Raw genomic sequence first — 25,927 nt, 5'->3', positions numbered from 1 at the left:
TAGTCTGTATTTCAGAGTGTGTCACTGATGCTGTTGCTTGGCTCTCTGCAGGGGGGATGCTGGAGGCTAATGTGGCTAACATTAGCATGACGGCTAAGCCCAGAGAGCTGGACCTCAGGTCTGCTGCTGTCTCCTGCCAGGATACTTCGGCCCAGGCCATGGCCTCTAGGAAGCCCCCGCCCAAGCCCTCCGCTCTGCCCCAGGGACCTTCACGTCCCTCCGGGTCAGAGCTCAAGGTCTACCGGCCCTCCTCTGGATCTATCCCAATCCCAATCCCCAATCCGTCCGGTCTCCGTAAACAGCGATCACTTGGCAACTTGTCTGTGCTCACTGATGCTGAGAAGAAGCTGCACCTGTACCAATCTCCGCGGTGGAACGATGATACAAGCCGGCCTGGCGCTGGCCCCAACAAAGCAGGCCAGACTAAAACAGGGCAAGCTGCGGGCGGGAGACCACCGCTCTCTCGGACTCTGTCAAAGTCAGAACAGTCTCTTTTCCAGGGAAAGCCCAAACCTCTCTGCTCCCCGGCTGTGACTTCTAATGCAGGGAAACCAAGTCGAATCCCTGCCCCTGGTAAACCACGGGGACCTTATGCTGAGGTCAAGCCCATTAGCAAGGCCTCTGAGGCGGGCCAGAGTGCAGACACAGACCCTGCTGGCCATCCAACCAAAGCCAACTCCAATGGAGCTGACAGTCCTGGGACTAATGGCAAGAAACCAGGGGAGAAGGGGAAATCTGCAGCTCTGGCAACAGAGGAAAAGAAAGAGAGGAAAGGGGTAGAGGGGGAAGACAATAAGGGCTTTCTCAAGGTGGACCCAGAGTTAGTGGTGACAGTTCTGGGAGACCTGGAACAGTTGCTCTTCAGCCAAATGCTTGGTGAGTCCGCTATTTCCATCCCTATTTTGCATGACAACATACAGGTTCAAGCATGAGACCTGATATCATCACTTAGGACCGGATATAATTATGTTCACTTACTTATTGGTTCAGTGGACACTGAAACACATAAACATCCTCTCCTCTGTTCTCCTCTTTTCTCCACACCCAAACTGTTCCCTCCAGCTCTGGCTCTAGCTCCAGCATCAACAGTGAATTTTAAATGAGTTCAGTCTCTATTGCAGCAGAGCATAATGTCAGTGTGTTTTTCTAAGTGCTTTTCACCACACGATGGTGAGAGCCCTCACTCTGTAGCAGTCACATGTGCTTCGTTCATATGTATAAAAATGTTGTGTGTATTTTCTCAGATAGGTGTGTGTGTGTGTGTGTGTGTATGTGTGTGTGTGTACCAGCATTGTGTGCTCCCATGAAGCAGCTGAAGTAAGCATTTCCACAGGGATGACATTGTTTTGTTGACGATTCATTAGCTAGCGCTGGAGTGTTTTGTCCTAGTCTCATCTGACCCACTGCCACAGTGAGCTAGATATAGATTAACCTATCAAACACCTCCCTCTTATTTTCTCATTATAACATTTTAAATCTCTCAGTTTTTTTCTCTCACACACACTGCTACATCCACAACTACGTCAGCATGGGAGCAAATTGTAAAACTGAAAGCGGTCCGCACATGTATGCGTCTGTGTATGAGAGACTAAACTGCATGTCTCATATCAGTGCTGCAGTCTCAGCTTGTCCTGGCTCACACCAAAATCAACCATTCGTTAATAAAGGCCGTGTGAGTGGGACTGGTGGGGTGTGTGTTTTCAGTCGGTAAATAAAACGGCTGCATATTGAGCCAGGCTGTGGGTCACAGTGGGCCACATATTTAGCCTCGCACCACTCCCTCACCCCGGCCCCCCTCCCCACCTCACCCTTTACCTCCCTCCTCCCCTCTATTTCCATTGATCTCCGGGCCACTGACAGATGGTCACTGTCCTCCCTCCCCACCTCCCCACCTCCCACCCCCTGTTACCGGGGGCAACGTGTGGGAGGGAAGAGGGGAATCTGAGGGGGTGGTGGCATTGGCAGGTAGTTAGCGTGCTGCCATGCACACACATGTCTCCATCAACACCACCGTGTCACATACATGGGGGGGGGGGGTATAACAGGACACTGTATCCAAAGTTTTAGCTATTGGGGGGTGTATCGTGAGAATACTGAGTGAGTTTGTGACTAATAGGTCAAACCAGGGTCTGAATCTGTACCTATCATCCATTATTCATCATATACACACACACTCTCTGTGGGTCTGTGTTTCTCTCTCTTTCTATTGCTCATTCTCTTCCTATCCCTCCCTCTCAGCGGGAGCAGATAGCATCAGAGAGCAAGGGAGATGGCGAGAGAATAGTGTAGCAAGTCGTTTACGTCTGGCTTGATATGAGGAAATCACTTTCTGTCTATCACCATCCCTCTCGCTCCCTTTTAGTCCTCTCAACTCACTTCCTCTCTCTCTCTTCACCAGCTTGCCTCCTGCAACTCAGCCCCAGATCACAGCTTGTGTGACCTTGCTTTGAGTGTGTGCATGCACTGTACATGATATGTGAGTTTGTGCACGTGCTGTGTGTATCTGCATGACCTTGTTTCAGCCCACATTGTGATGTTGCTGGCCGCACCGACTTTAGGCAGCCAGGCGGGAAAAACAGACGGAAAAAGAAAGAAGAGGGTGTAAGAATTGAGATAAATGGAAGAAAAGTGAAAGGGTTGGACTTCATTCACAGAGGGAGATAATAAGGGTGGGTGTATTCCCCAAAAAAATCATATCACAATCTTTTTGACACACAATCTGAATTGCGATCTTTCTCAAAGTAGTCATGCGCATCATTGTCTTATTTCCCACGTTGTCCACAGCCTTAAATGGCATCATATCCTTAACTAGATAGAATTTGACCGCCTCAGTCATTTGCTGTTTATGTTTCGGGACCTCATGAGAATACAAATGAGTGGGGTTGAACTGATATGAGTGAAACGCTCTTGGATGAATAGATTTGTTGTATTACCTCCTGAGGTGTCGACCACTGCCCGACCAAATTTGCAGATAACAGTGCTTTCAGAAATATCTGTCTGAACCACTCCCACGCTGCTGACACTGGGTCCTTTTTTTGGCACCAGCTCCTCATCCGCCATCCTGCTAGCTCACGTTGAGTTGTTTTTCATTTTACGCCATGGATGAAAGAGACCTTAAGATGGAGATATGTGATATAATTTGACCAGCCATCTAGTTGGCAATCCTTCTGTTGGCTTGTGAACGTGGTGTGTTATTAAGATCTCTACCATTTGCTCGAAAAGTAGATTGTGGACATCTTCAAGATCGATCGAGATGTCTAATTGTCAGATCCCGACCTCTATGAGAGAGAGAGAGAGAGAGAGAGAGAGAGAGAGAGAGAGAGAGAGAGAGAGAGTCTACAAGAAAGAGAAAAACCCTGGAGTAAATTAAGGCAATAGCCAGTAACCTAAATTTCTATCTGGTATCTCTGGTGACTGAATGTAGCTTTGGGTTATTACAGTTTACCAGAACTTGCCCGAGGTTTATCATAGAAACCACAGCAGGTGTGTGGGTTAGTTATGTGCGTACACTCGTGTGTGTGTGTGTGTGTGTGTGTGTGTGTATGTGTGCACACACGTGTTTTAGAGAGAGGTTAATTGTAACTTGCCCTGTAGCTTGCGGCTGTGGGTTCATCCTTTATCATATCTGCTTCTCCATTTCCGATGGGACGCACAGCTAATTGGTTTTCTGCTCCGCATGCTCTGTCATAGGAAGATAGATTATAGATGTTCAATGGATCATTCCCAGTGATCCACTCCTCCCTTTCCCATACGTAGTCCCACCTTCCCCTCATCTGCTTCCTACATACATGATGAAAGCAATGTGGGCCCGTACTTCATGGTATAATATATCATGATGAATCGACCTTCACTCACTTATAGCCCGTTGCATTGGAAGCTACATGTTAGCTGTTGGCTGCAAGGAGTAGGAGATGTGCTTGTGCCTTGTGCATGTCATGTTGCATGACAGCTAGCAGCATGCACTGTGACACTTTCCTGTTTAGGCTACAGTGTTGGGCAAAGATAATGGAGAATGCCAGGGAGGTCTCATCGGGATGTATAACCCAAGACCATAAGCTCTGCACACACACACAGAAGAAAAGACAAAGAAAAAAAATACAGTCTGGGATACTTCAAGGTTCGGCCTATACGTTTATCTTATGAGGCGATTTAGGATTAGTGTCAGTATTATCTGCCTTTCTTTAATCGGGCACACATGTTTAACCACTGAGTGATGAGGAGCTCTTCGTTAATTCGATTTAGAGAATTACTTGACTTGTGTGTCCACAGGCAGCAGCTCTGGACATTAAGCAGTAATTCTCTTAAATGCAGCATGCATTATAAGATATATTTTATTAGTAGCTTTAGCACCTAGAAGGAGAAAATAATGAATTCTGAGCCCAAACCGCAAATTGTAAAGCATATACTGCACAGGCTGCCAGGGTAATCTAAAGCACTGAACCTCAGATGTCTGCAAACTAATGACACCTTACGGTCCGATCCAGCACCCATAATGAGGTGTGCGGGAGAGGGTAAGCTCCCTAAAGCAGTAGCCTTTCCCAGCATGGGGCATTGGTTTAGAGAGGATCCAGTCTAAAGACACCAGCAAGCATCCAGATTAGGCCTTGCATAAAGATAATGAGAAGATTCAGCCTCTATTCCACTAATCACGGATCTATCACCCCAGAAAAGGCCAGCCACCAAGACTAAAATGAATTACAGATTAAAGCCAAAAGGACATCTGTTTGGATGGATATTTGGGTATTTAGGGGAATTTTACTTTATGAAGGATCAGATGGAGAATAATGATTTAGGTTACAAGATTGGAGATGTTGTGTGGGTTTTGGTGTTGAGCTGAACTCATCGTGGAAACTGGGGGACTGTGTTGCACGTGATGATGATGAAGGCTCAGCTGAAAAGAACCGAATGCAACTCGGTGACACATGAATGCTCACGAAGGCAGCCTTGACTGCCAGCGTGCTTGTTATTTTAGTGTGACATTGTGTTGTGTGTGTGTGTGTGTGTGTGGGCATGTTCGTGTGGCTGATGGTTACTCCCGCATCCTCGTCAGCTGTCTGTGGAACAATACAGCCTACAGAGGAATCGACAAAGGCTTTACAAAAAAAAAAGAGAAGAAGACGCAAAGAAACAGGCACAGACACAAGCCTGTTCAAGAGAACTTAACAGAGCTGCAGGAAATAACAACAAAGCACTGCAGCTTTAAAGCTCACACATGCTCACACGCGCACATTCAGTTGTGTGCCACATTCAGTCACCAATATCCTCTCCTATCCTTGTTCCCGTGTATTCATCCTCTTGGCCGTGGCGGCGTATTTTTTCAATACTCCGACCATTGCATTGTGAGCACAGCGCTGAGTCTCTAATGTGATGCGGGTGCGGACAGAGCGCCTGGTTCTACCCTGAGCTGCGCTGACTGAAGGATTCAGGGCAGTCGTCCTCCCATCGAGGGGGTGGTGACAAGCCGAATAAACACAAACGCCCAAGGAAAGCAACGAATAAAAGCATCCTCTCTCTCTCTCTCTCTCTCTCTCTCCTCTCTCTCTCTCTCTCCCTCTCTCTCCCTGTCTTCCTCTTCCTCTCTTTCAACTCTGATGTGGGTTGACGGGTAGCAGTGTTCTGTCACCAGTCAGACAGCAGAGAGGATATTTCTGGTACAAGTTGTTTCAGGAGGAGGACAGGGGACATCTTTTTAGTGTGACAGGGATTTTGTGACCAGTTTTAGCAGATAGGAAGAGTGTCCACACATATGGATGCACGGATGATTATGCATTTTTCTCTACTGTTGGGTGTGTGTGTGTGTGTGTGTGTGTGTGTGTGTGTGTGTGTGTGTGTGTGTGTGTGTGTGTGTGTGTGTGTGTGTGTGTGTGTGTGTGTGTGTGTGTGTGTGTGTGTTTACAGTGCTTTGCGGTCAGTCTCTAAGGACTTAATGCAGGAGCCATTGCATTAGTGCTGTCTGCTTCCTGCCATCCTCCTCCTAAATCATATTACTACTCTCTGTGTTTTTGTCCCATCAGCTCTTACACAACACACACACGCACACATTGCTTATCACAAAAAAACAAGCAAGTTATTATGTGATTACACCATTTATGATATAGTCTGTTCATTTTCCAGCCTTCACTCCGACACTGGCAGGGCAGTACAGGTTTTATTTCTTTGATGTTTGTATGGATGATTTAAGTGTTTATTGATGTCGCTGGAGCACTCGCGCTTACACTTCCCTACAATGAGTGTCATGGGAAAATGACCGTTAAATTGCTTCAGGTTGAAACAGCCAAGCAAGTACTTAGCTCGGGTATGATGATGAAATAGAGAAGGTGGATAAATGAATGATATAATAATGGTCATAAACATTCTAGCCAGGCCCGAAAATACTTTACATGTATCGCCTTGTGATAAGGAACACTTAGTATTCATCTATTTCAGTTCTATTTATGTTTTCCTCTTATGAAATGTCTCAGATCAAAGTGTTCATTGTTACTGATCATCTGCAGCGGGCTAGATGTTGCGTAAACATTATCAGTCGCGCACACGGAAACATGTACATCTGACTGAGTCTTGTGACAGTATCATGGTTAGCTGACACCAGTGATGATAATGAAGCAGCGTCAGTGGTACAGGCTGAAGCTAAAGGAACGGACAGAGACGTTACCTGGGAACAGCTTTTCATAACACGTCCTCTGATCCCATTTGTTGAACTATAAATATGCAGTACTGTAGGTTTGATCACAAGTTGGTGACATTGCTCATCAACTATTTATCTGGGGATGCTTGTTTTTGAGAGCAGTGCTGTGGCCTCAGAATTAAATTGAGTGAGGGGTTGAGCAATAATTTGTCAGCTGATGGAGATTGTGCCATAACATGAACAGCGTGGTAGCTACCCTTTCTATAGTCTTGGTTTTATTAAGCTACCTTTGCTCTGTGACAATATTGAATGAATGTGCCTTAATATGTCAAGATAGCTGGTTGTTTTATGTTTAAACAGCTTTTTAATTGAGTTTCCAGAAAATGTATAATGATATACATTATATTTATACATATCACATTAATATAAGAATTTAGATATCAAGGTTCTCAGGTTTGAGCTTCTCAAATGTGTAAATGTTGACCTCCGCCAAGAAGGTTATGTCTTCATGGGGACGGGGCATGGGCCGGGAAAGAACCAGATCTTGGGGCAGATCTGCATCACTTATTATGAATTTAAATTTTTCCCTCTGAAGTCTGGTGAATGTTGTTTGACACTGGCCTTGGCAGAGGTCTACGCTCTCTGAGTGCCCCTCCAGTCTTAGTCTTTTAAGATTGTAAACTAAATGTGGTTGGGGTTTGGACTATTGGTCTGACATTTGAAAATGTCACCTTTGGAAATCTGTGATTTTTTTATCATCTTTTAAAAACCAGCTGATTCAATGAGAAAAGACATCTGTTTCAAACCTATGGTTGAAACAGTTCATTTCCGTCCATGTGCTTCACTCTGCGGCCCTTTCTAACATTTCAGTTAGACTCACTCTTGCTTACTCGCTGTCATCAGTCCTCACCCGCAGCGGGCGGACTGTCTGACATGTGAGAGCGGAGCTGCAGCTGGGTTTAAGCACGCCATAAAACACAGTTCCACAGGAAACAAGTCTCTCTAGCAAAAAATAAACCCAAACATTGCCACACATTATGGTCTGCCTTGGCTCGTTGCTGGGTTTATTTAGTATGCGTGTAAGTGTGTGGCTGTGTGCCTGCGAGAATGTGTGTGTGTGTGTGTGACATGCTCAGTATTTAGATTTATTCAGATTTAGATTCATGCTGAAAGTTGTCAAGTGTGTACACAGGAAGCACAAGAGATACAACTGGAATATTTGATATTTTAGGATCCTACACACACACACACACACACACACACACACACACACACACACACACCCACACATGCATCCATCAAAGTGGATGATTGTGTTTTTCCTCCAGGTGATACTTTTTTGACAGCTTCATCTGCATAGTAACTGTTAGTTTATATGTGGTGTGTGTGTTTTAGATTGTGCCTCCCCTCACCTACTTTGCTCTCAAAGCCCCTCACACACGTCTAATCTCACCAAGTGCAGCTCGGCACAGAGGAATAGACACACACACACACACACACACACACACACTCCTCTTTGTGGTTCGAAGTCTAATCAGCAGGGCTAGGGGTGAGATGTTCTTTCGATGTTACCTTGTTAAGGTCTCGACCTCCTTCTCCGAGAAAGTAAACTTCTCTCTCAAGTCACTTAAAGCTTCCTCTCTAAGCGGATAGCGCTCTGACCTCTAAGCAGATAGGGCTGTGGTTAAGGAGATATGGCGGCTGTGTTTATGCATGTAGTTTTGTGTTTGGGTCAACTTTCAGAGAGCCAGGTTTTTGGAAGGAAGGAGATCGGGGCTTAGAGGATAAGAGAGTGAAGATAGAAGATTTTAATTCTGTCCCAAATACTGCGGGATCTATTTGTAATATTTCACATGTCTGCAGCTGTGTTTCTGAGGCAGTCAGCGCGTTGCTCATCCTCTCCCTCACCGTCAGCTTCCCCAAACCGTCACCGACTCTCTCTCAATTTATTCTGTTTCTCTCACATGTACATTGACACACTAATCTGCCAGGGCCGCTGCATCATTTGTAGCATTTGAACCAACAACTGCTCAGATTTGTTGTACACAGATGCAATACGGTGCTCGGATATGCTCATTAACCATTCATGTCACAATTCAGATACCATCTTCAAGGGCTCTAATATCCTGTTGCAACATCCCGGTGAAGCAGATGAGCTGTGGCTGTGTTGTGTGTGTGTGCGCGCACAAGTGGGTGGATGCACATTTGGGTGCATTAGCGTGTGTTTGTCCGTGTTGTCCAGATGTGCAGGAATGGCGTGTGTTGTAATGCTTCCTGTTTTGCAAACTGTCTGAGGTCAGCGAAGGGCTCAGCAAAAACAGAAAGAGAAGTCAAGGAATGAGAGTATCCAACCGGTCACGTCAGACAAAATAAAAATTAATGAACCATCTTGGTAGCATAGCAGGTTCATATACACACGTTGTGACCGGTGTATATCTGGGTTATCATATGCGCTACTTTAGCATACCCTAAAGAAAAATGCTCAAAAAGCTGAAAGAAAAACAAACACCACAAAGGTTTTACCAGCATCCTGTTTGTGGGATTGTTTACATCACTTGTCAGGAATGCTGTAATGATTGCCTTCGCAAACAGACAAACAGCCACTTCGGAAGTATAGGACTATTTTAAAGACTTAACGTGCGAGGTACAGACGTTTTACAGTGTAGTACCAGTGATGCTCAACCCCACCCATCTATCATGTGATAAGTGTACTGTAGCCCGGGGCGGGATGTTACAGTGACACTAACGTATCTGCACATACGTGGACAGGACAGGGACAAATGAACTCCGGAGGGAAGGAAAGAAAGAATAGAAACAGGAGTCATTACTCAAACCTTCATTCCTATTCCCGCGGATCCGAAGCTCTTGCCGGTGAACACGCACCTTAATGTGTGGGAAGATGCATGAATACACATTTATAGTCGCAACACAGAACCACACTGTCAAAGAAGGATGTGATATTACTACACACACACACACACACACACACACACACACACACACACACACACAATGGCAGACTATTCCTGCAAGGACAGAGCCATTAAGTGTATCTTTGGGGAGTTTGTTTCTTCCTAATGGAGAGGAGAGTCAAGTGAACCAAGAGAGGAAGCCAAGTGGACAGTACTTTCTCAGTAATTCTTTCACTCACTCTGTCTGCCAGCAATCAGATGTCCACAAAATGCAACAGTCTTATCATTTCCTCTTCTTTTACAGGATAAGGCTGGTGAAATTTTATATTTTTCTTATTGTCAAGAAAAAAAAAAGGCCATTAAAACACCAATTTATCCCACCAGCAATTATTTCCTGCATATCCAAATCCTGATATAGCTCATTTCTCTTCCATTGTTGTCCTAAAACTATTAAAAACACATAAATGAGTCACACTGTTGCACTTTGTGACACACTACTTCATTATGAATCAACATAGGTACTGTAGTTATTTTGGGTCAGTCCAACATGCACTGACCTGTACAAGGTTTTTATTCATCTGAAGCTGAAACTAGCCCCCAACAAACCCACTGACTCCTGTTGGAGTCAATGTGGAGTTATTTCAGTATATTTCTGTTCCTTTTGTTAAATCAAATCAAATATTTATGAACCGTTTTTTAGGATTTGTTGGTTGTAATCTTTTCATGTGATATCTTTCCAAACGCGTAAAATATGTTTTTGGTTTTTTTTGTCTTCTGAAATCGGAGTAATATTAAATGTTCAATGGCCTGCGTTTGACCATCATTGAGTGCTGTGTGAACTTCTGGCTAAACTTTTGCTGTCCTGAGAATTAAACACAAGCTCCTTAACTTCAATTCAAAGGCCAGCAAATCTGTTTAATGGGCTTGTGACCAGACCAAACCCACATTAAGAGGAAAAAGGCGGTGCCTCTCTTTATAGCCATTGTGCATTTACGTAGTCTTGCCATCTGTGATCTTGTTGTGGTTTAGTAGGCACAATATGCCAAACTAAAATACCCTCTTGCTTCCCTCCTTTACACCCACTTTACACAACTTTCCATTTCTTCAACTTCTTTGAAGTCTGTCCCTCCGTCTGTCTCCTGTCTGTTTTGACTGTTTATTAGGATGTGGACGTTGTCCTGAACATGCAGCACATGCGCGCACTTACAATAACACTCTCACTCTTAACTTGCTGACTCTCAATTCAAGAGTCTGAGTGGGCCATTATGAAAGGCTCCTCAGCTGGTTTCACAGTCTCTTCAGAGCTGGAGTGTGTGTTCACGAGTCTATCGAGAAGAGGCAGGTGGAGCTTCCCACCCGACATGCAAGCGCAGACAAGCACACCCACAGACACACACTCAGTTAAAACCAGATGAGTGTAATTCATCTGTACCCCCTGAGAGCTGCCAGGGCTGACAGGGATATTTGCATCCCTAATTCCCCCCCAGCACCACCGCTACACCCCCTCCCCGTGCCAGCTGGGACAGCCAGGGCCAGGGCAGAGGCGGGACAGGAAGTCTTTTACGGACGTGTACTCACACACACACACACACACACACGCACACACGCACACGCACACGCACGCAGGCACATGCACAATCATGCAGACCGTATCTAATCAATTTGACGCCAATGTTAAACAAAGCTCCCGTTTAGGGTAATTAAAATCGTCCAATTAAAGCCTGCGTGTGTCTGAGTGTGTGTCAGACTGTGTTTGCATGTTGCATGGGTTCTTTGTTCCTGCTTTACCGTCGTACCAAAATTGAACATTTTAAAGTGTCTCTTTACAGCTTGAATTTCCACACAGTGCACTAGTACCTTCCACATGAGCACCTCCTGCAGAGTAAAGCTCTATTTTTGTATATATATCTTTTGTTGCGAAACATTTGCAGCATGTGAATGTGTGCGTCTGTGCGTGTCAGTGTGAGCAGCAGAAGGTTGGATCATATAACTTGATCATCTCTCCGCTGAGCTCCCTGTCCCCAGGGCTTGCCTAATCAATTGTCTGTGTAGCCGTTCTCTTTTGGAGAAATCAATCGAGCTTTATAAACCCGGTCTGGTGTAAGAATTTTTTCGCTGTGTTTGTTGTGCATGTGAACAGACCCACCCTGCATATATACATATGTGTGTATGTGAGAACAGTGTTTAGTCTGCAGCTGTTGTTGAGATTGACACCTCTGGCAGCTCATGGTTTGCCGTCCTCGCTCATTAGAATGGTCTCTCCCCCTTCACCTCCTCACTAGCCAGCTGGACTGATTCATAGGAGGGGTGGTTGTGAATGGGGCGTGTGTGTGTGTGTGTCGTCAGGGTCATATGCTCTTGTTTTTTGCAGGATACAGAATACATTGTTCTGAAGGCTCAGTATTTGTCAGTTAGTTTTTCGAAAGAGGAATTTATTTAGAATATTTAACAAGAACAACAAATTTTGAAAGTATTTGGTAATTTAAAAAAAAAAATCTAAGCTCGATGAGTCCAAGATATAGCTTATTTGGTGGACAAGAATAACTGAAAGTACACTTGCTTCATTTATATTTTCGTCTTGCCCTGCCCCTCGCTTGTAGTAAATCTTTCACTGTGCTCATTTGGGAGTCAGCTGGCAGAGTTCTAATGGTCTATTGAACTGAACCCCAAGGGTGAATAGACTCTCCAACATCTTACCACCATAACTCTTTTATGGTCGCACATAAATACACACCAGAGAGTAAGCGAGAGAGCAGGGGTCAAGGTCATGTGATGCAGTTTAGGTGTGTTGATTAGCACACTGTCTAAATGTGTTAGTTTATTTGTTCGCGGAGATGTTTCTTGGCTCTCAGTGTGATGTCTGAGTCATAGCTCTAACCCCCTGCTGTGAATGATTTTACAGCCTAGAAAATGCTGTTAGTAGCAACAAAAGTGGGAGCAGTTCGACATATTTTGAACTTAAAACTGTAAATTGAAACCCAGTTTAATATTAGGACATTCCTGAGCATGGATACCGTATCTACGGTATATCACTTAGTGGTTGAAATGTTTTTGGTGTTGTAGTAGCTCAAGTGTTCCAAAGCGATTTAGAAAATCTCATTGTCTTTTATTGCATCCAGTCGTCCAATCCCCTGGGGGAGCAGACTGAAGACACACACATGCACACACACACACACACACACAAATACACATGCGTATGAAACAGCAGTGTGGCTGGATGGCCCAGCATGGAACTACGTAGCCAAATCTGAGCAGATTATAGCATATTATGAAGGGGTGAGACAAATGCCAGTGTGTCCCCCGGTGGGTTTAAGTGACAAAGGTTTTAGCAGTGGAGGGGCACAGGGGCAGAGTGCAGCGAGCGGGCACCGGGACGTTGCGACTGAGGTCGGTTAGAAAGGAGGGAAAGAAGCATCCAGACAGACAGAGAAGTGATGTGACCTGTATGGTCTTAAAGGACTCCTCTGTTGCTTTGCCAGTCTGACTGCCATCATATTTAATTAATTTTGCTCCACTGCCGAAAAAACAACAGTGCTCACGCTGCCGCTGTTACTCTGTCGTGTCTTTTTCTCTGGGAGGTTTTCTAGTTTCACCATTTTGTTCGCCTGTCATAGATTTATGTTTCTGGCTTTGTTTTGACAAATAGATATAATCCCAGATTTTGGCCACTGGCTGCAGGGACTGAACATTATATAATTGCCATAATATTATATGATTATCAGTCTGCATGGTCAGTTGAGCATTTAGGAAACACCCATGATCATCATTTATTAATTCATAATTTGTCATATTTAATTGTGTATTGATTGCCTATAACTCTCTGTATGTATGTATTGTATATGCATGTAAATACTGGAACAGGTAGGCAGTGTTTTTTGCTATCCTTTAATTATGTAACATGGCACTTCATTTCTAAAAATATCCTGTGTGTGTGTGTGTGTGTGTGTGTGTGTGTGTGTGTGTGTGTGTGTGTGTGTGTGTGTGTGTGTGTGTGTGTGTGTGTGTGTGTACCCCCCTGCAGACCCAGAGTCCCAGAGGAAGAGAACCGTGCAAAATGTTCTGGACCTTCGACAGAACCTGGAGGAAACCATGACCAGCCTCAGAGGGGTGCAGATTAGCCACAGGTCAGCCACGCATACAACCATACACACACACACACTCACACACACACTCACACAAGACGGCATCAATAGATACAAAAAGCCAAGAAAAGGCAAACAAAACAAATAAGCCAGGAATAGTTAGTGACCCCCCCCCTAAAAAAAACAAACAAACAAAAAAAAACAAAAAAAACCAACAGCAGTTGAGATGAGCAGATTCTTATTGACACTGTGTTAGGGTGTGGAGGTTAACTGCCCTTTTGTCTGTCTCAGATCAGTATCAGTGTTCCTGATGATCCTGTTGGTCCGTCATTTTGTGCCTGCTCTACTCTCCCTCTGCGTTGGTTTATACGGAACTGAAGCAGGATTAGCTCAAAGCTGACTTCAAAGCCGACCCTGCCAATGCACACTCACGACTCACATTCGTACACACAACAAGACATGCAATAATGCTCTGATTAATTGCATGTGAGCGTGCCTGCGTGCTCTCCCCTCTGCTTCCTGTCCGTCATTGACTGATTTTGGTTGTGTCCAGCACGTCTTCAGGTTTTGTCCTTGAGAGCTTCCCCTCCGTCTGCCTGTTCGTGCGTCTCCTGCCATGTATCCTCTCTCCGTCCCTCAGTGGGAGCTCCCTACATGAAGAGCAAATCAGCAGATGGTTCCCTGCTGAAATCCATTTCCTTTGCCATTCATACTTTTATCGTACTGTAATAACCTTGAATCACTTCCCGCTGTCCCGGAGGACATATTCTGCTTTGAGGCTTACAGCCTGACTGCGGAAGTTCCTGTGTAAACAAGATGTCATATTTCCTGTGAAAAATTAGTGTTTAGAGTGGGAAATTTGCATGAATTAAACAAATGGACTGGTGAGCAGGCAAACTGTTTTGTCTACACATATTTTTCCTGATATACTGTGCATGTGTAACACGTGGAAACCCTGTGAAAAATCCGTTCTAACAAGATGGGTAGCATCCTCACTTTCATCCTCACTCCGCCCCCCCCCCCCCGCCTGTTTTATGTTAGCGGTTAAGCATTTCATATGAAAATGTCTCTATTGACAGTTTTTTTGTGAAGATGATTCTGTATCCTGAAGACAAGATTAATGTTAATGTAGCAGGCATATGCACGTACTGTCACCCAGTTTGAGAGCCAGCAACTTTTAATATGCTAATTCTCCTCATTCTCAGCCGAGGCACTAAGCAGCGATGTGCTCTGCTGCTTTAGCACAGGGGATGCATGTGATTCTGTTGTTACTGAGTCACACGAAAGTGACGAGACACAAAACATAAAGGCATGAAAATAAGAAGAATGAAAATGAATGAAAATAAACACATGCACACACATACACACACACACACACATATTCAGTCACCTAGATACCAACTAATCCCAGATCCTTCTTAAAATCAGTATAAAGCTTTTTCAGTGGGGCTCCTCTGAGAGAAGAGGACGCAGGATGGGGAGAGGAGGATAGATGATTGGATGGAGGAAGGAGATCCTAAGCTTTTCTGAGGAAAGACTGACCTTCTCTTCCTGTCAAAATTGTGCCCGTCATTTAAGGCTCTGTAGGGAAGCTCACTGCTGTGAATATATTTTAATCCTAAAACACGTCCTTTTTTTCTTTTTTCATTCCACAGCTGTGTGGAGGGCACCATGTGCTACGACAGCGATGAAGCTGCTGCCTTCTCCGTTTCCAGTCTTTCAAATCGCTCCTCTCCATTGTCGTGGCGCCAGGGTCAAGCCAGCCCCCGTCTCCAGGCTGGCGACGCTCCTTCAACAGATAACGCCCAGACAGACATTCCCCTGCGGATCAGCCACACCTCTCGCATCCAGCTCATCGAAGCCCTGGAAGGCTCGGATCCGTCCTCGCTGAAGGTAGATTACCTCAGCGACAGTGACCTCGGCGGGAAGAGCCCGAACGAGGATGATGAAGATGATGATGATATTGACGATCTGGGGAATGGGTAAGTTATGTGGGTTTTTTTTTGTTTGTTTGTTTTTTAAATGATGAGTTTGCACCTTTGCTTCATTAACATGGGCAGCAATAAGAACATTTCCTGACGCTGTAGCCCTCATGCTTGTAAGGTGAATCTTGCCACCTGCCAACTGTTACAACACCACAGCTGCAGTCCAGCTTACAGTTGGTGATTTACCAGCACAACAAAAGCCTTGATCAGCCCCTCTGTAATGCATCACAAGCCCCCCTCGCACTGTCTGCTTTAACACTGGCAGCTGTAGCCCCCCTGATGCAGCTGGCTCTGCCATAGTCAGAAAACAGCCCTCTGGCAGAGTCCGGGAATGATGTCACCATCATCAAGCCCCCTCGCAGAGATCATCCTGTCAGATTCAGCTGCGAACCCGCCGGCTTTGCCAGCGGGCCTCCATGTGGAGGACCCCTCGCAGCGTTGGCTCACCGGAGCCCCCTGGCAGAGCTAGAAGGCAGATGTCTTTGGAAAATGGGTAACTCATTTTGTCTAGCCAATATGGGATCAGTCAGAGCTGTCAAGGTCAGAAAGAGTTTTGTTTTAAAGTAGCCATGGTTTCTTTGGATCGAAAGTTTTAGCGTTGAGATCACATCAGAAAACAAAGTGAGAGCTGTTTCAGCTTCAGAAATGTTCATTGGCATGTTTGTTGTGTTGTGTAGTGGCTGTTACCCCGGTGGTGTATGTCTTTGAAACAGTTCTTCCTCCTCTGATTGGTACATCTGCTAATGTATCATCACACATACGCACCTTTCTGTTCAGTTCGCTCAGGACAGCTGTCTGACTCCAGCTGTCTGTGGCAGCAAAGACTGAGCAGTTTACGAGAAGTGTGTCACTGTCTGCAGCCTTCATTGCTTATCTGCTTTATAATGGGTTGCGGTGGAAGAATCTCAAATTATTTTAATGTTAATGGGATTGTGTTTTGGTGTCTGTCTGGGTGTTAACGATGACAATAACACGATGACCCAAAAAGATTGTGTATTATGAGAGATCCTGCTGGTAGCTGTTGCTCGTGTTCAAATTGTTATTTATCTCCCTGAGTCTGCGTCACTCTGTCTCAGCACGGCAACACATTACCTTCTGACTACCTTCAGGAGGTATTACAAGTTTCTCATCAATACACAAATAGATTAAAGTAAGTTTAGAGGGTCTATCGAGGAATGGGTTGAGTCTGAGTTGTCTTCCCTGGACTTTCTTTGTTTGTTTTGGAAAACTTGCAGCTCTTGTCCCAATATGAGAAGGTATGACACAACAATTTTAACTCAGTTGCACACACAGCATCACGTTTCACTTACCAGCTCTAAGCACAGCGAAGAAAAACACATTATCTCATCGTAAAGTATGATTCTAGCTCTGTGTGTGTGTGTGTGTGTGTGTGTGTGTGTGTGTGTGTGTGTGTGTGTGTGTGTGTGTGTGTGTGTGTGTGTGTGTGTGTGTGTGTGTGTGTGTGTGTGTGTGTGTGTGTGTGTAAACTGAAGAAGTTGTCCAACCAAACTAAAAAAAAAAAAAAAAAAGAAAAAAAGAAAAATCCCATTGCTGGCCACAGCTTGACATCTCCATGGTGACCGCAAAAATGCCCCCCCAGTCACCAGGAAATCAATTGCAACACAGTTTGGGTCCCTGTAGCTTTACAGTGTATCTGGTCATGGCCTTCAATTACTGGTTATACAGGTTTATATTGTTCTTTGTGTGAGGAGTTAAACCAAAGGGCAACATTTGTCGGCCAGAAAACGATTGAGAAAGAGAGATTTATGGGAAAGAGATGACGGCCTCATGAGCTTGTAAACAGACAAAAGAAGGAAAAGTATATCTGCTCTTTCTCTTTAAGATCTAATTGTCACTGAATTAATTGTTGAGTGATAAGATAAGATAAGATGAGATAAGATAAGATAAGTTGGACTTTATTAATCTTACGGCAGAAATTCAGGTTTGTACCAGGGGTGGAATAATGTAAACAAGTGTAGAGTCTAATGTGATCCAAAAGAGTTTCCCATCATTTATCAGCTCACATATATGCCAATACTAATATATCTGCAATGAGTTAATACCATATGTTATACCATAGTGGCCAATTTTTTGGTCAGGCACTAATTTTCATTTTATTTTTCCAACAAAACTTTTTTGGTCTATAAAATGACCAAAAATAGTTAGGGAAAAATAGTTCCCAAATGACATCTCCAAATTGTTTGTTTAGTCCTCACATTTGATAAGCCAGAACCAGCAAAACATAGACATTTTACTGTGATGAATCTAAGACTGTTGATCTATTATTCTAGTATTCTGTTGATCGACTTGTCTCTTAATCGACTTTTCATTTTGGCATTTGAATCATTTTTATGGACATTTTGAGTCTGTAGTCTGTGTTGTGGGGCCTGCTGCACCATCAGACTAATATACCTTTACCACTAGAGGGCAGGCTGGTGCTGCCGTTTCCCCTTTTTTCAGCTGCTCACTCCACCCTGTCAACTTGAAGTAACCCCAAGCTGGATTACTCTTGCTTATCTCATAATTTATTACACTTCCTCATCCATTATGCATGGAAGCACTACCCCTGTCATGCAGAGGTCACACACTACACTAGCAGATCTCATCCCGGCATATATAATACATAGGATTTCCCCACATACATTATGCATCACAAATGCACACATGTTCTTTGTTTGGGTTATGTAGCCCTCATTCCTTTGTTCTGATTCACGGAAAAGGAAACAACAACAATAAATACGAACTTGGTCATAAACGTATACGTATGAGCAGGATTTGACTCATCGTGGGTCTCGCTGTGACTCACCTTATAGTTATATTGTATAGACATGAATCACATTCACACAACGGTAAGTTTACAGTGACTCTACCATGACCTGTCTGACACAGACCCCATAACACACACACACACACACACACACACACACACACATGCACTGAGTCAGCACCCCTTATGTCAGTTATCTGTTTCCTGTGCTCCTCTCGTGCGGGCCTCTGCCTGTCTGAAGAGTTCCTACTACATCTGGAACCAGAACCATTCCAGTAACCCCACACACGCCCCCTCCTCACCCTCTCACTCTCACACACACTTCACTCTCACTGGGAAACAGCAGGAAGGGGTGGGGGGGGCATGAGGTGGTCGTTCCCCCTTAGTGTGAACTTAAACAGTAATGAGATTTAGTCCAGTATAGACAGCGGATTTACAGATCTGCAGCTCTACAGATGCCTCTTTTAATTAACTGTTTTAATCTCACGTACCATTTATTGTACAATTCAGTCTCACCTTTTTTCATCAAGCTGTTTCCAGCAGTGAGCAACCGTATGTTGCTACCTGCCTAGCACCCAACAAAAGGCGAACAAAGCTGGAAAGGCGGTTGGAAAGGAAATCAAACATTTAGCAAGCTAAAGACCCAGATGGAGCCGGTGGAGGTCAAACACACATACTGGGTCAGACACAGACTCCCGCCGGATGATGATGTCGCTTCATGTCTGCTACATGTGTAAAACATAAATGCCTTTGCGCATAGTGTGAAACCTGAGCATCAAGCAAGCTGATTTATTGATCCAACATCCAGTTGAAAAGTTGTCTCTGGTTTTTCTTTCAGAGTTGTAGTATCAACACAAAATGATCCTCTAGCAGTGAATTGGAAAATTTCTCTTCGAGGCTTTTTAGTTTGTTGCCTGTCTTGTCATTGTCCCGTCCTTTTTACAGTGATAAATCCAAATTATTTCATTGTTGTTTCGTGGCTGTAGCGATGTGTTTACACTGTTTGTTTACTCATTTGCTTTTCTTCTTTACATTGTATTTTATATCCCCCAGTCCGAACAAGTACAAAATGCAAATGTTTCAGAATGACATCAGTGTCGCTTTATTAGGCAATTGTTTGTCAAGATCCTATAGTTATCAAATTTATTAGGCGATAATATGTCAGGGCTGTCTGTATGTTACCTTCGTTTGGAGTTCTTCTACCATTAGTGTCCAAAAAATGATGACAAAAGCTTTAAATAATAGCACAGTAAAAAACCTTTATTTGTAGCCAGTAGGAATTTAATCTATATCACTACATCTATATCACAGCCTCAGCATTCCTCCCATTCTCAATCCTGATGCCTGTGATTGACACAGACAGTATATTTACATTTTCATAACACAGACAAGCAGGAAATCCACCATCAAGGGAAGAGATAACACCACAAAGCACAATAGGGTAAATGCAAATTTTTGCCAACAGTGTTTTTCTCTTGATATCAACACCTATTAGTCTTTGTAGCACTGTTGAGTGTGTGAAAATACATAGGGAGGCAAGATACTGCGCTCAGAAAGGGAGTGTAATAGCTCTGTGTTGGATATATATAATTAAAAACTAGATGAACCGTGAACCATGAACAAAGTCTATATACAGTCAGTGTCTGAGGCTCATCTGGGCTCGATAGATGGTATTGATTGTCATTGTTGTCGTTCGAGTAGTGATAATGGGCTCAACATGCGCATACGCACGTGTCAATGATTGATTGAGCATGTTGCTTGTGGCTTGTTTTCTGCCCTGCTGGGCGCAGACGCTTTTGTTTTCTGGATGGAAGAGCGACCTCCCATTAGTAAACGCACACATCACCATGGTTACGCTGTGAGACAAGCTGCTCCACTGAACTAAACGCCTGAATTATGAAAACATTTTTTTGGAGCGGGACACTCAGACACAGACACACACTTAAGCTCCCTGAAGCTTTTCAGAGTGCTGGTTTTAACTGCTCTCTAGAAAAGCAGAAGTGAGCTGGTTGCGCTTAGTGTCAGTCCGCTACAGTTCTGGGAACTGAAAGAGGAACTTTTTAATTGAGAAGTGATATGTTTTGTACACAAACGTTGCCAGTACTAAGCTTTGATGTGACTTTTTCCACTAAATATTTGTTCTTATTCAAGCACTGGATGTCTTTATCTGATAGCTCTGACCACATCAGGGGTTAAGCAGCTCTGATTAGGTGTAGCAGACCTTGTCATTGCCCCTAAACCTTATCTCCAGTGTGACAGGGCTTCAAAGGGTTTTTACTGAAGACCGTGTGTGTGGCTGCGTTAGGTTCTTTGTGTGTGTGTGTGTGCGTGTGTGTGCGTGTGTGTGCGTGTGTGTGCGCGCACGGTTTGGGTGTAGACAGGAGTTTTTTGTCTAGGTCAAGCTCAATCCTGCTATACTCTGACCCCATCTACTGGCCAAAAACTAGAACTGCACACACACGCGCACACACACGCACACACACACACACGCGCACACACACATACACACACACACACACACACACACACACACACACACACACAAAGAACCTAACGTAGCCTGACACATCTGATTAATGAATTCCTCCTCCCACATCTGGATCTGATTTACGTTACAGGTGATGGATCCGCTCACTCACTTACTCACACTCTCTCTTTCTCTCTGTGTTTCTCTTTCTCTTTCAAACACGCACATACACACACACACACACACACACACACACACACACACACACACCTCCTCTTGATGTGATCCTCAGTGGACACACCCAGGGCTTTCCTCTTGCTGAGAGCCAGATCGCTACACATGTGACTCATACTGCGGTCCAGTTACAGACACCCTCCCAAAAAAAATCAGCACTACACTTTTTCCCTATCTAGACAAAGTCAGAACTTGGTCATGGGCTTTGATCAAAGTGTGCGCTTTATGAAATATAGTGGGAAAAAGTAGAGAAAACTGCACAAATTATACTATTTTTGTGACGAAGACACCCATAAATTTCATATAATCTGTGACATATAGCTGATTAAATGCTTTTGCCTGCATTTACTTCCATTAAAACCATGTTAACATCTCAACTGACTTGAAGAGATGAAAAATGTATCTAGTAGCTCACAGAACATGAGGGCCTGAAACAGCAGAAAAAGAGAGATTGTAGATGAGTGATCATTTCTTTTCCCACTGCAGTTTCGAAAGAGGGGACTATGTGATCTAAATATAGACAGGTCAAGCACGTTTCACGGGCTCGACCTGTTGCTCTTTATACCATGTGGACATGAATGGAAACCAGTAACTGCCTGAAATGTAAGAACAAAGTGGTCATCTCTACTGAAAAATACAATATGATTCATAGTTAAAGAGCCTTTAACCCTTTCAATCCATTTATCAGCTTCTCAGAGTCGCTTCAAATATGGACGTGTTGTACTTCCTCTTTTTCAGAACAACTAGGACTATTTTGAAAAACTGAAGTCATCTTTGATGCATTGCATTAAGATTTCTGATGGGTTATATATACAACATACACTGAATATACTCCCGGTCAGTGTCACTAAAATGTTAAGTCAAATCCTGTCCATTTAATACAACTTTATTTGTTTTTAGCCAAAGCCCAAGAAGAATTAATTTGGAAAGCAGAAATGTTAGACCAATTAAACTATAAAATGGTCCCTATTAAAGAACCAACTTCTACAAAAGTCAGTATACACCCTTCATTAGTGAAGCTCCATTCTCTAATTTTTTTTAATATTGTAAATGTTCGCCTCTATTTTTGATGACAGATTCTATCTTTCTGGGCCGCTGGGAAGCTGCTTTTTAGCTGCTCTTTGCTGGAGTTATTGTGTTGTTTTACCTTCCACTTTAAAATACTCGAAAGGAGTGCTGTTGGATTCAAGTCAGGGGACGTACGAGGCCAGGTTTTTTTCTTCTTTAAAAACTAGTTTTCGCAGGGTGTTTGGGATCATTGTCATACTGGAAAACTCTCCTGCCAAGCTTCTGGAGACTGAGAGTCATCTTTTTATTCACTATTTGGGTATATAAACTTCAATGTGCCATCTATAAATGGTCATATATAAATGGTCACGGTCAGCACTATGCAGTCACTGTTGCTGTCCTTGCCAGGTCCACGCCAAACAGGCTGGACCCCGTCTGATCTAAACAAATTTTGTTTTGTCTGACCAAAGAATGTGCTGCCAATATTCATCAGCCTTCTTTTCGTGTTCTTTGGCAAAGTTTAATAGAGCAGTTCTGTGCTGCTTTTTGAACAAGTTTTCTTCACACAGTGCCCTTCTGATCAATCACTCAAGCACCAATTTCCACAGATAATCCATGTGCCAAGTCAGAAGCACCCGCCTGTTTTTCAATGTTGTGCAAAGAGCATATTGTGGGTGCTGTCCTTTTTTGAGGACGGCTACTCTTACTTCTTTATGAAGTTGCACATAGTCGTCTGGTTTCAGTCTGGGAGTCTTGTTGCGTCAGACACAAACCAGGGCACAAATTGAGAAAGATGTACATGTAGAATTTATGTTTGCCTAGAAACAAAGTGTTACAGAATGCATTTTATCAGAATTCTGGAGTTATTCTGGAATATTCATTCAGAACAGTGTAATCCAACTGATCAGTGACACCTGTGATGTGCGAGGTGAAAACTTATAAAGTGCCACAACAAAAATTTACACAAAGTAACTTTTACTCAGGAGTTGCTCAAACCAAACCATGTCACTAACCTTTCTAACCTCACGGAGTCAACGGTGAGCTCTGAATTATTCACAAAGGCATCATAACCAATAAATAATGAAAGCAACTACTCAGTGAACTCTTCACAGCCTCTTTGTCCATTAATTAGAATGGGACACAGCCAAGCATTGCCGCTCACATGCAGGATTGCCGGAATAACATACAAGGACGGTTTACAGACAGTCATGCCAGCTCATATTGTGTTATTGATGTGTTGATTGGCAGTGAGAAAGGCCATTCGGCTCATGTACAAGCCTCACTTTAACAGTGGACGAGACACCGCCGAGGACTGATACTGGTTATGTATATATGTGTTAATCCATAACTGCACACAAGACTCTATTTACTCGTTTAATTTGTTCACTGTATCGGTGTTGTTTTTAAATTTCAGTTTTAGGATTGCTCCCTTGCTCACCACCGTGTCTCTCTCTTTGTCTGAGTGGCACTGCGTGTCGGAGACAATTCACATGAAAAGTTGATGAGAGGCAGATTGAGGTGGGGTTCAGGAGGGCTATGGAGCATGTGTTGCCCTTGTCATCCACTACCTGCTCTTCTCTGGGCCTCTCTGGTTCTGTGCAGTGCTCCTTTGGCTCTGTCTGCTCAGTGTGGCGTGTAATCAATTACTTTTCCTGTCATTATGGAGGGAACTTGACTGAGGGGAGGAGTGTGCTCTTTCTTTGTTCCAGCACGTGTGAGCAAAACACAAGAGCTAGAACACTAGAACACCCATGGAGAATGCACACACACACACAAACACGCACACACACACACACACACACACACACACACACACACACACACACACAGACACACGCACACACACAGCAATTCTAGATTAATCAGAGCTACTCACCATGATCACATGAATATGTGAGTCATGTGGATGTTACTGTGTCAATCTGTATTATGCTCTCTATGCAGTTTGAGAAGCTTTTCATATATATATATATATATATATATATATATATATATATATTACTATATTGTTTGTCTATCTGGCTATTTTTCTCATAGATGATGTAACTGCCTCCAGCTGTAACAGCAGGACGCTGCTGACAAACAATAATGACATTAATCTGTTTGTCTGCTACAGTGGCACAGACACACACACACACATGCACTCATATACACATATGCAGGCATACACACACAAATACACAAACACATTAAAAGATTTAACAGAGAGTAACATATGGGGCTGCAGAGGGATTTGCAGTCCTCAAAACCCCCTGACACCTCCTGTTTCAGTGCGAACAGCGCCCCTCTGTACCTTTTTTATACTCTTGTGTTTGCAGAGGCTGTTTGAGCCACGAAGGTTTATTATTAACCTTCTTAATGCACTACATTACACTGCGTAGTTTACTGTTAAGACCAAACAAACAAGGGACAAACCGTGACTGAATGAGGCTTTCCCAAAACTGTTCATCCGCAGTGACTTCTATTGCTTAAGAAAGTATTTGCTTTGCTTCTTTTCTTTTCGCCACACACTTTTTTTGTCCATGTCTCTGTCTGTCACACACACACACGCACACACACACACACACACACACACACACACACACACATTCATGTAGAATTACACACATGCACTGGTGTCAGTAGACTGCAGTAAGTTGTTACAGGAATGCTGGACTTCTACTCCTGTTGGTCTCCCTGGATATGTTTAGTTTGACCGTGGGCCATTTCATTATTGTGAAACATACAGATGTTGAGCAGCAAACACATGTTCTTGATGGGAGCTTGGGAACTAGATTTAAATCCCACGGACAGATTTTCCCACATTCTGATTTGGAAGGAAAGAAAAGTTTGGGAAAGTTAAGAAATTGAATCTGTTCACTGTTTCCTTGCCGTCTTTCCCTCGAGCTTCCACAGCATCTATCTCCCTATTCTTGAAGGCCATGTCATTCAGCTTCCTCTCTCCCACCCGCCACCTAACCAAACGCCAAAACCACTGTCACGGCTACTGTTGCCTAGACGCCCCCCCCATGCTGAGGCCCGGTAAATCCCTATGGAGACGCTACAGAATAATCCCCGCTAATCCCTCGCTTCCTCTTATGGCAGGTTTGGAAAAGAATAAGAGAACTCCGGGACTTGGTCAGCAGTCTGCAAGGACAAGGGGCCATAGATTGGGGGTTTATGATGGCCATGGTGTGTGTGTATGTGTGTGTGTGCATGTGCAGAACCCCCACATAGTTCAGAGGGATGTGTTACCATGTCAACAATACGAGCGTGCAAGGGAAATAAGCGGAGTGAGTGTGTGTGTGTGTTTGTGTGTGTGTGTGTGTGTGTGAGTGAGTGGAGCTTCTTAACAGAGGTCACAGGTCATGACTTTTGCCCGATGACCAATCTCCTTTGAGGAACGAGATGGATCCTGCTCTTCCCGAAGATGGTTTTAATTTTCTTTATTTTCTTTTCTCATGATATAATAACACTCGAACTACAGAGGAGATGAAAAGGGGGAAACCTGATAACAACAACTGATGGTTAACATGATGCTAAACCAACAAGCACAGATATAAATGATATAGAGTGACATCATTCAGTCAACAAACCTTTGCTTTTGAGACTTAAGAAGAAGGCTATAGATTGAATTTGTTAACTCATCAGTGACATCTAAAGAAATGTGGGCAAACAACTAATTAACGTGACCAGTGCATTGAAATATGATGAAATAGCCTAAATTCACCAAAATAAGGGTAAATTCACCAAAATAAAATAAATCTAACTTACCTTGAGTGGTATCTAGCCAGACAAGTAATTTTGGTTTTATTTGTTTAGGTAAGATTTTTCCCTCAACAATTCAGTGGAAGTGAATGGAATTTTG

General features: G+C 43.7%; 1 protein-coding gene across 10 annotated transcripts in view; it reads left to right on the top strand.

Annotated features, from left to right (window-relative positions):
• LOC130174418 (neuron navigator 1-like) overlaps positions 1-25,927 on the top strand; it is a 98,395-nt gene that overhangs the window by 26,448 nt on the left and 46,020 nt on the right. For 9 of the 10 annotated variants that reach the window (XM_056384214.1, XM_056384218.1, XM_056384221.1 and 6 more), the window contains 3 exons: positions 52-876; positions 13,559-13,661; positions 15,275-15,601. In XM_056384214.1, the coding sequence (XP_056240189.1) occupies positions 52-876; positions 13,559-13,661; positions 15,275-15,601 (1,255 nt within the window). The remainder of the gene's footprint in view (positions 1-51; positions 877-13,558; positions 13,662-15,274; positions 15,602-25,927) is intronic. The other variant, XM_056384222.1, reaches the window with a different exon arrangement.

The sequence above is a fragment of the Seriola aureovittata genome, chromosome 9, assembly GCF_021018895.1.
Source record: "Seriola aureovittata isolate HTS-2021-v1 ecotype China chromosome 9, ASM2101889v1, whole genome shotgun sequence".
NCBI lineage: Eukaryota > Metazoa > Chordata > Actinopteri > Carangiformes > Carangidae > Seriola > Seriola aureovittata.
Note: the sequence above shows the minus strand (reverse complement) of the source record. Positions and strands in the feature narration are given on the sequence as shown.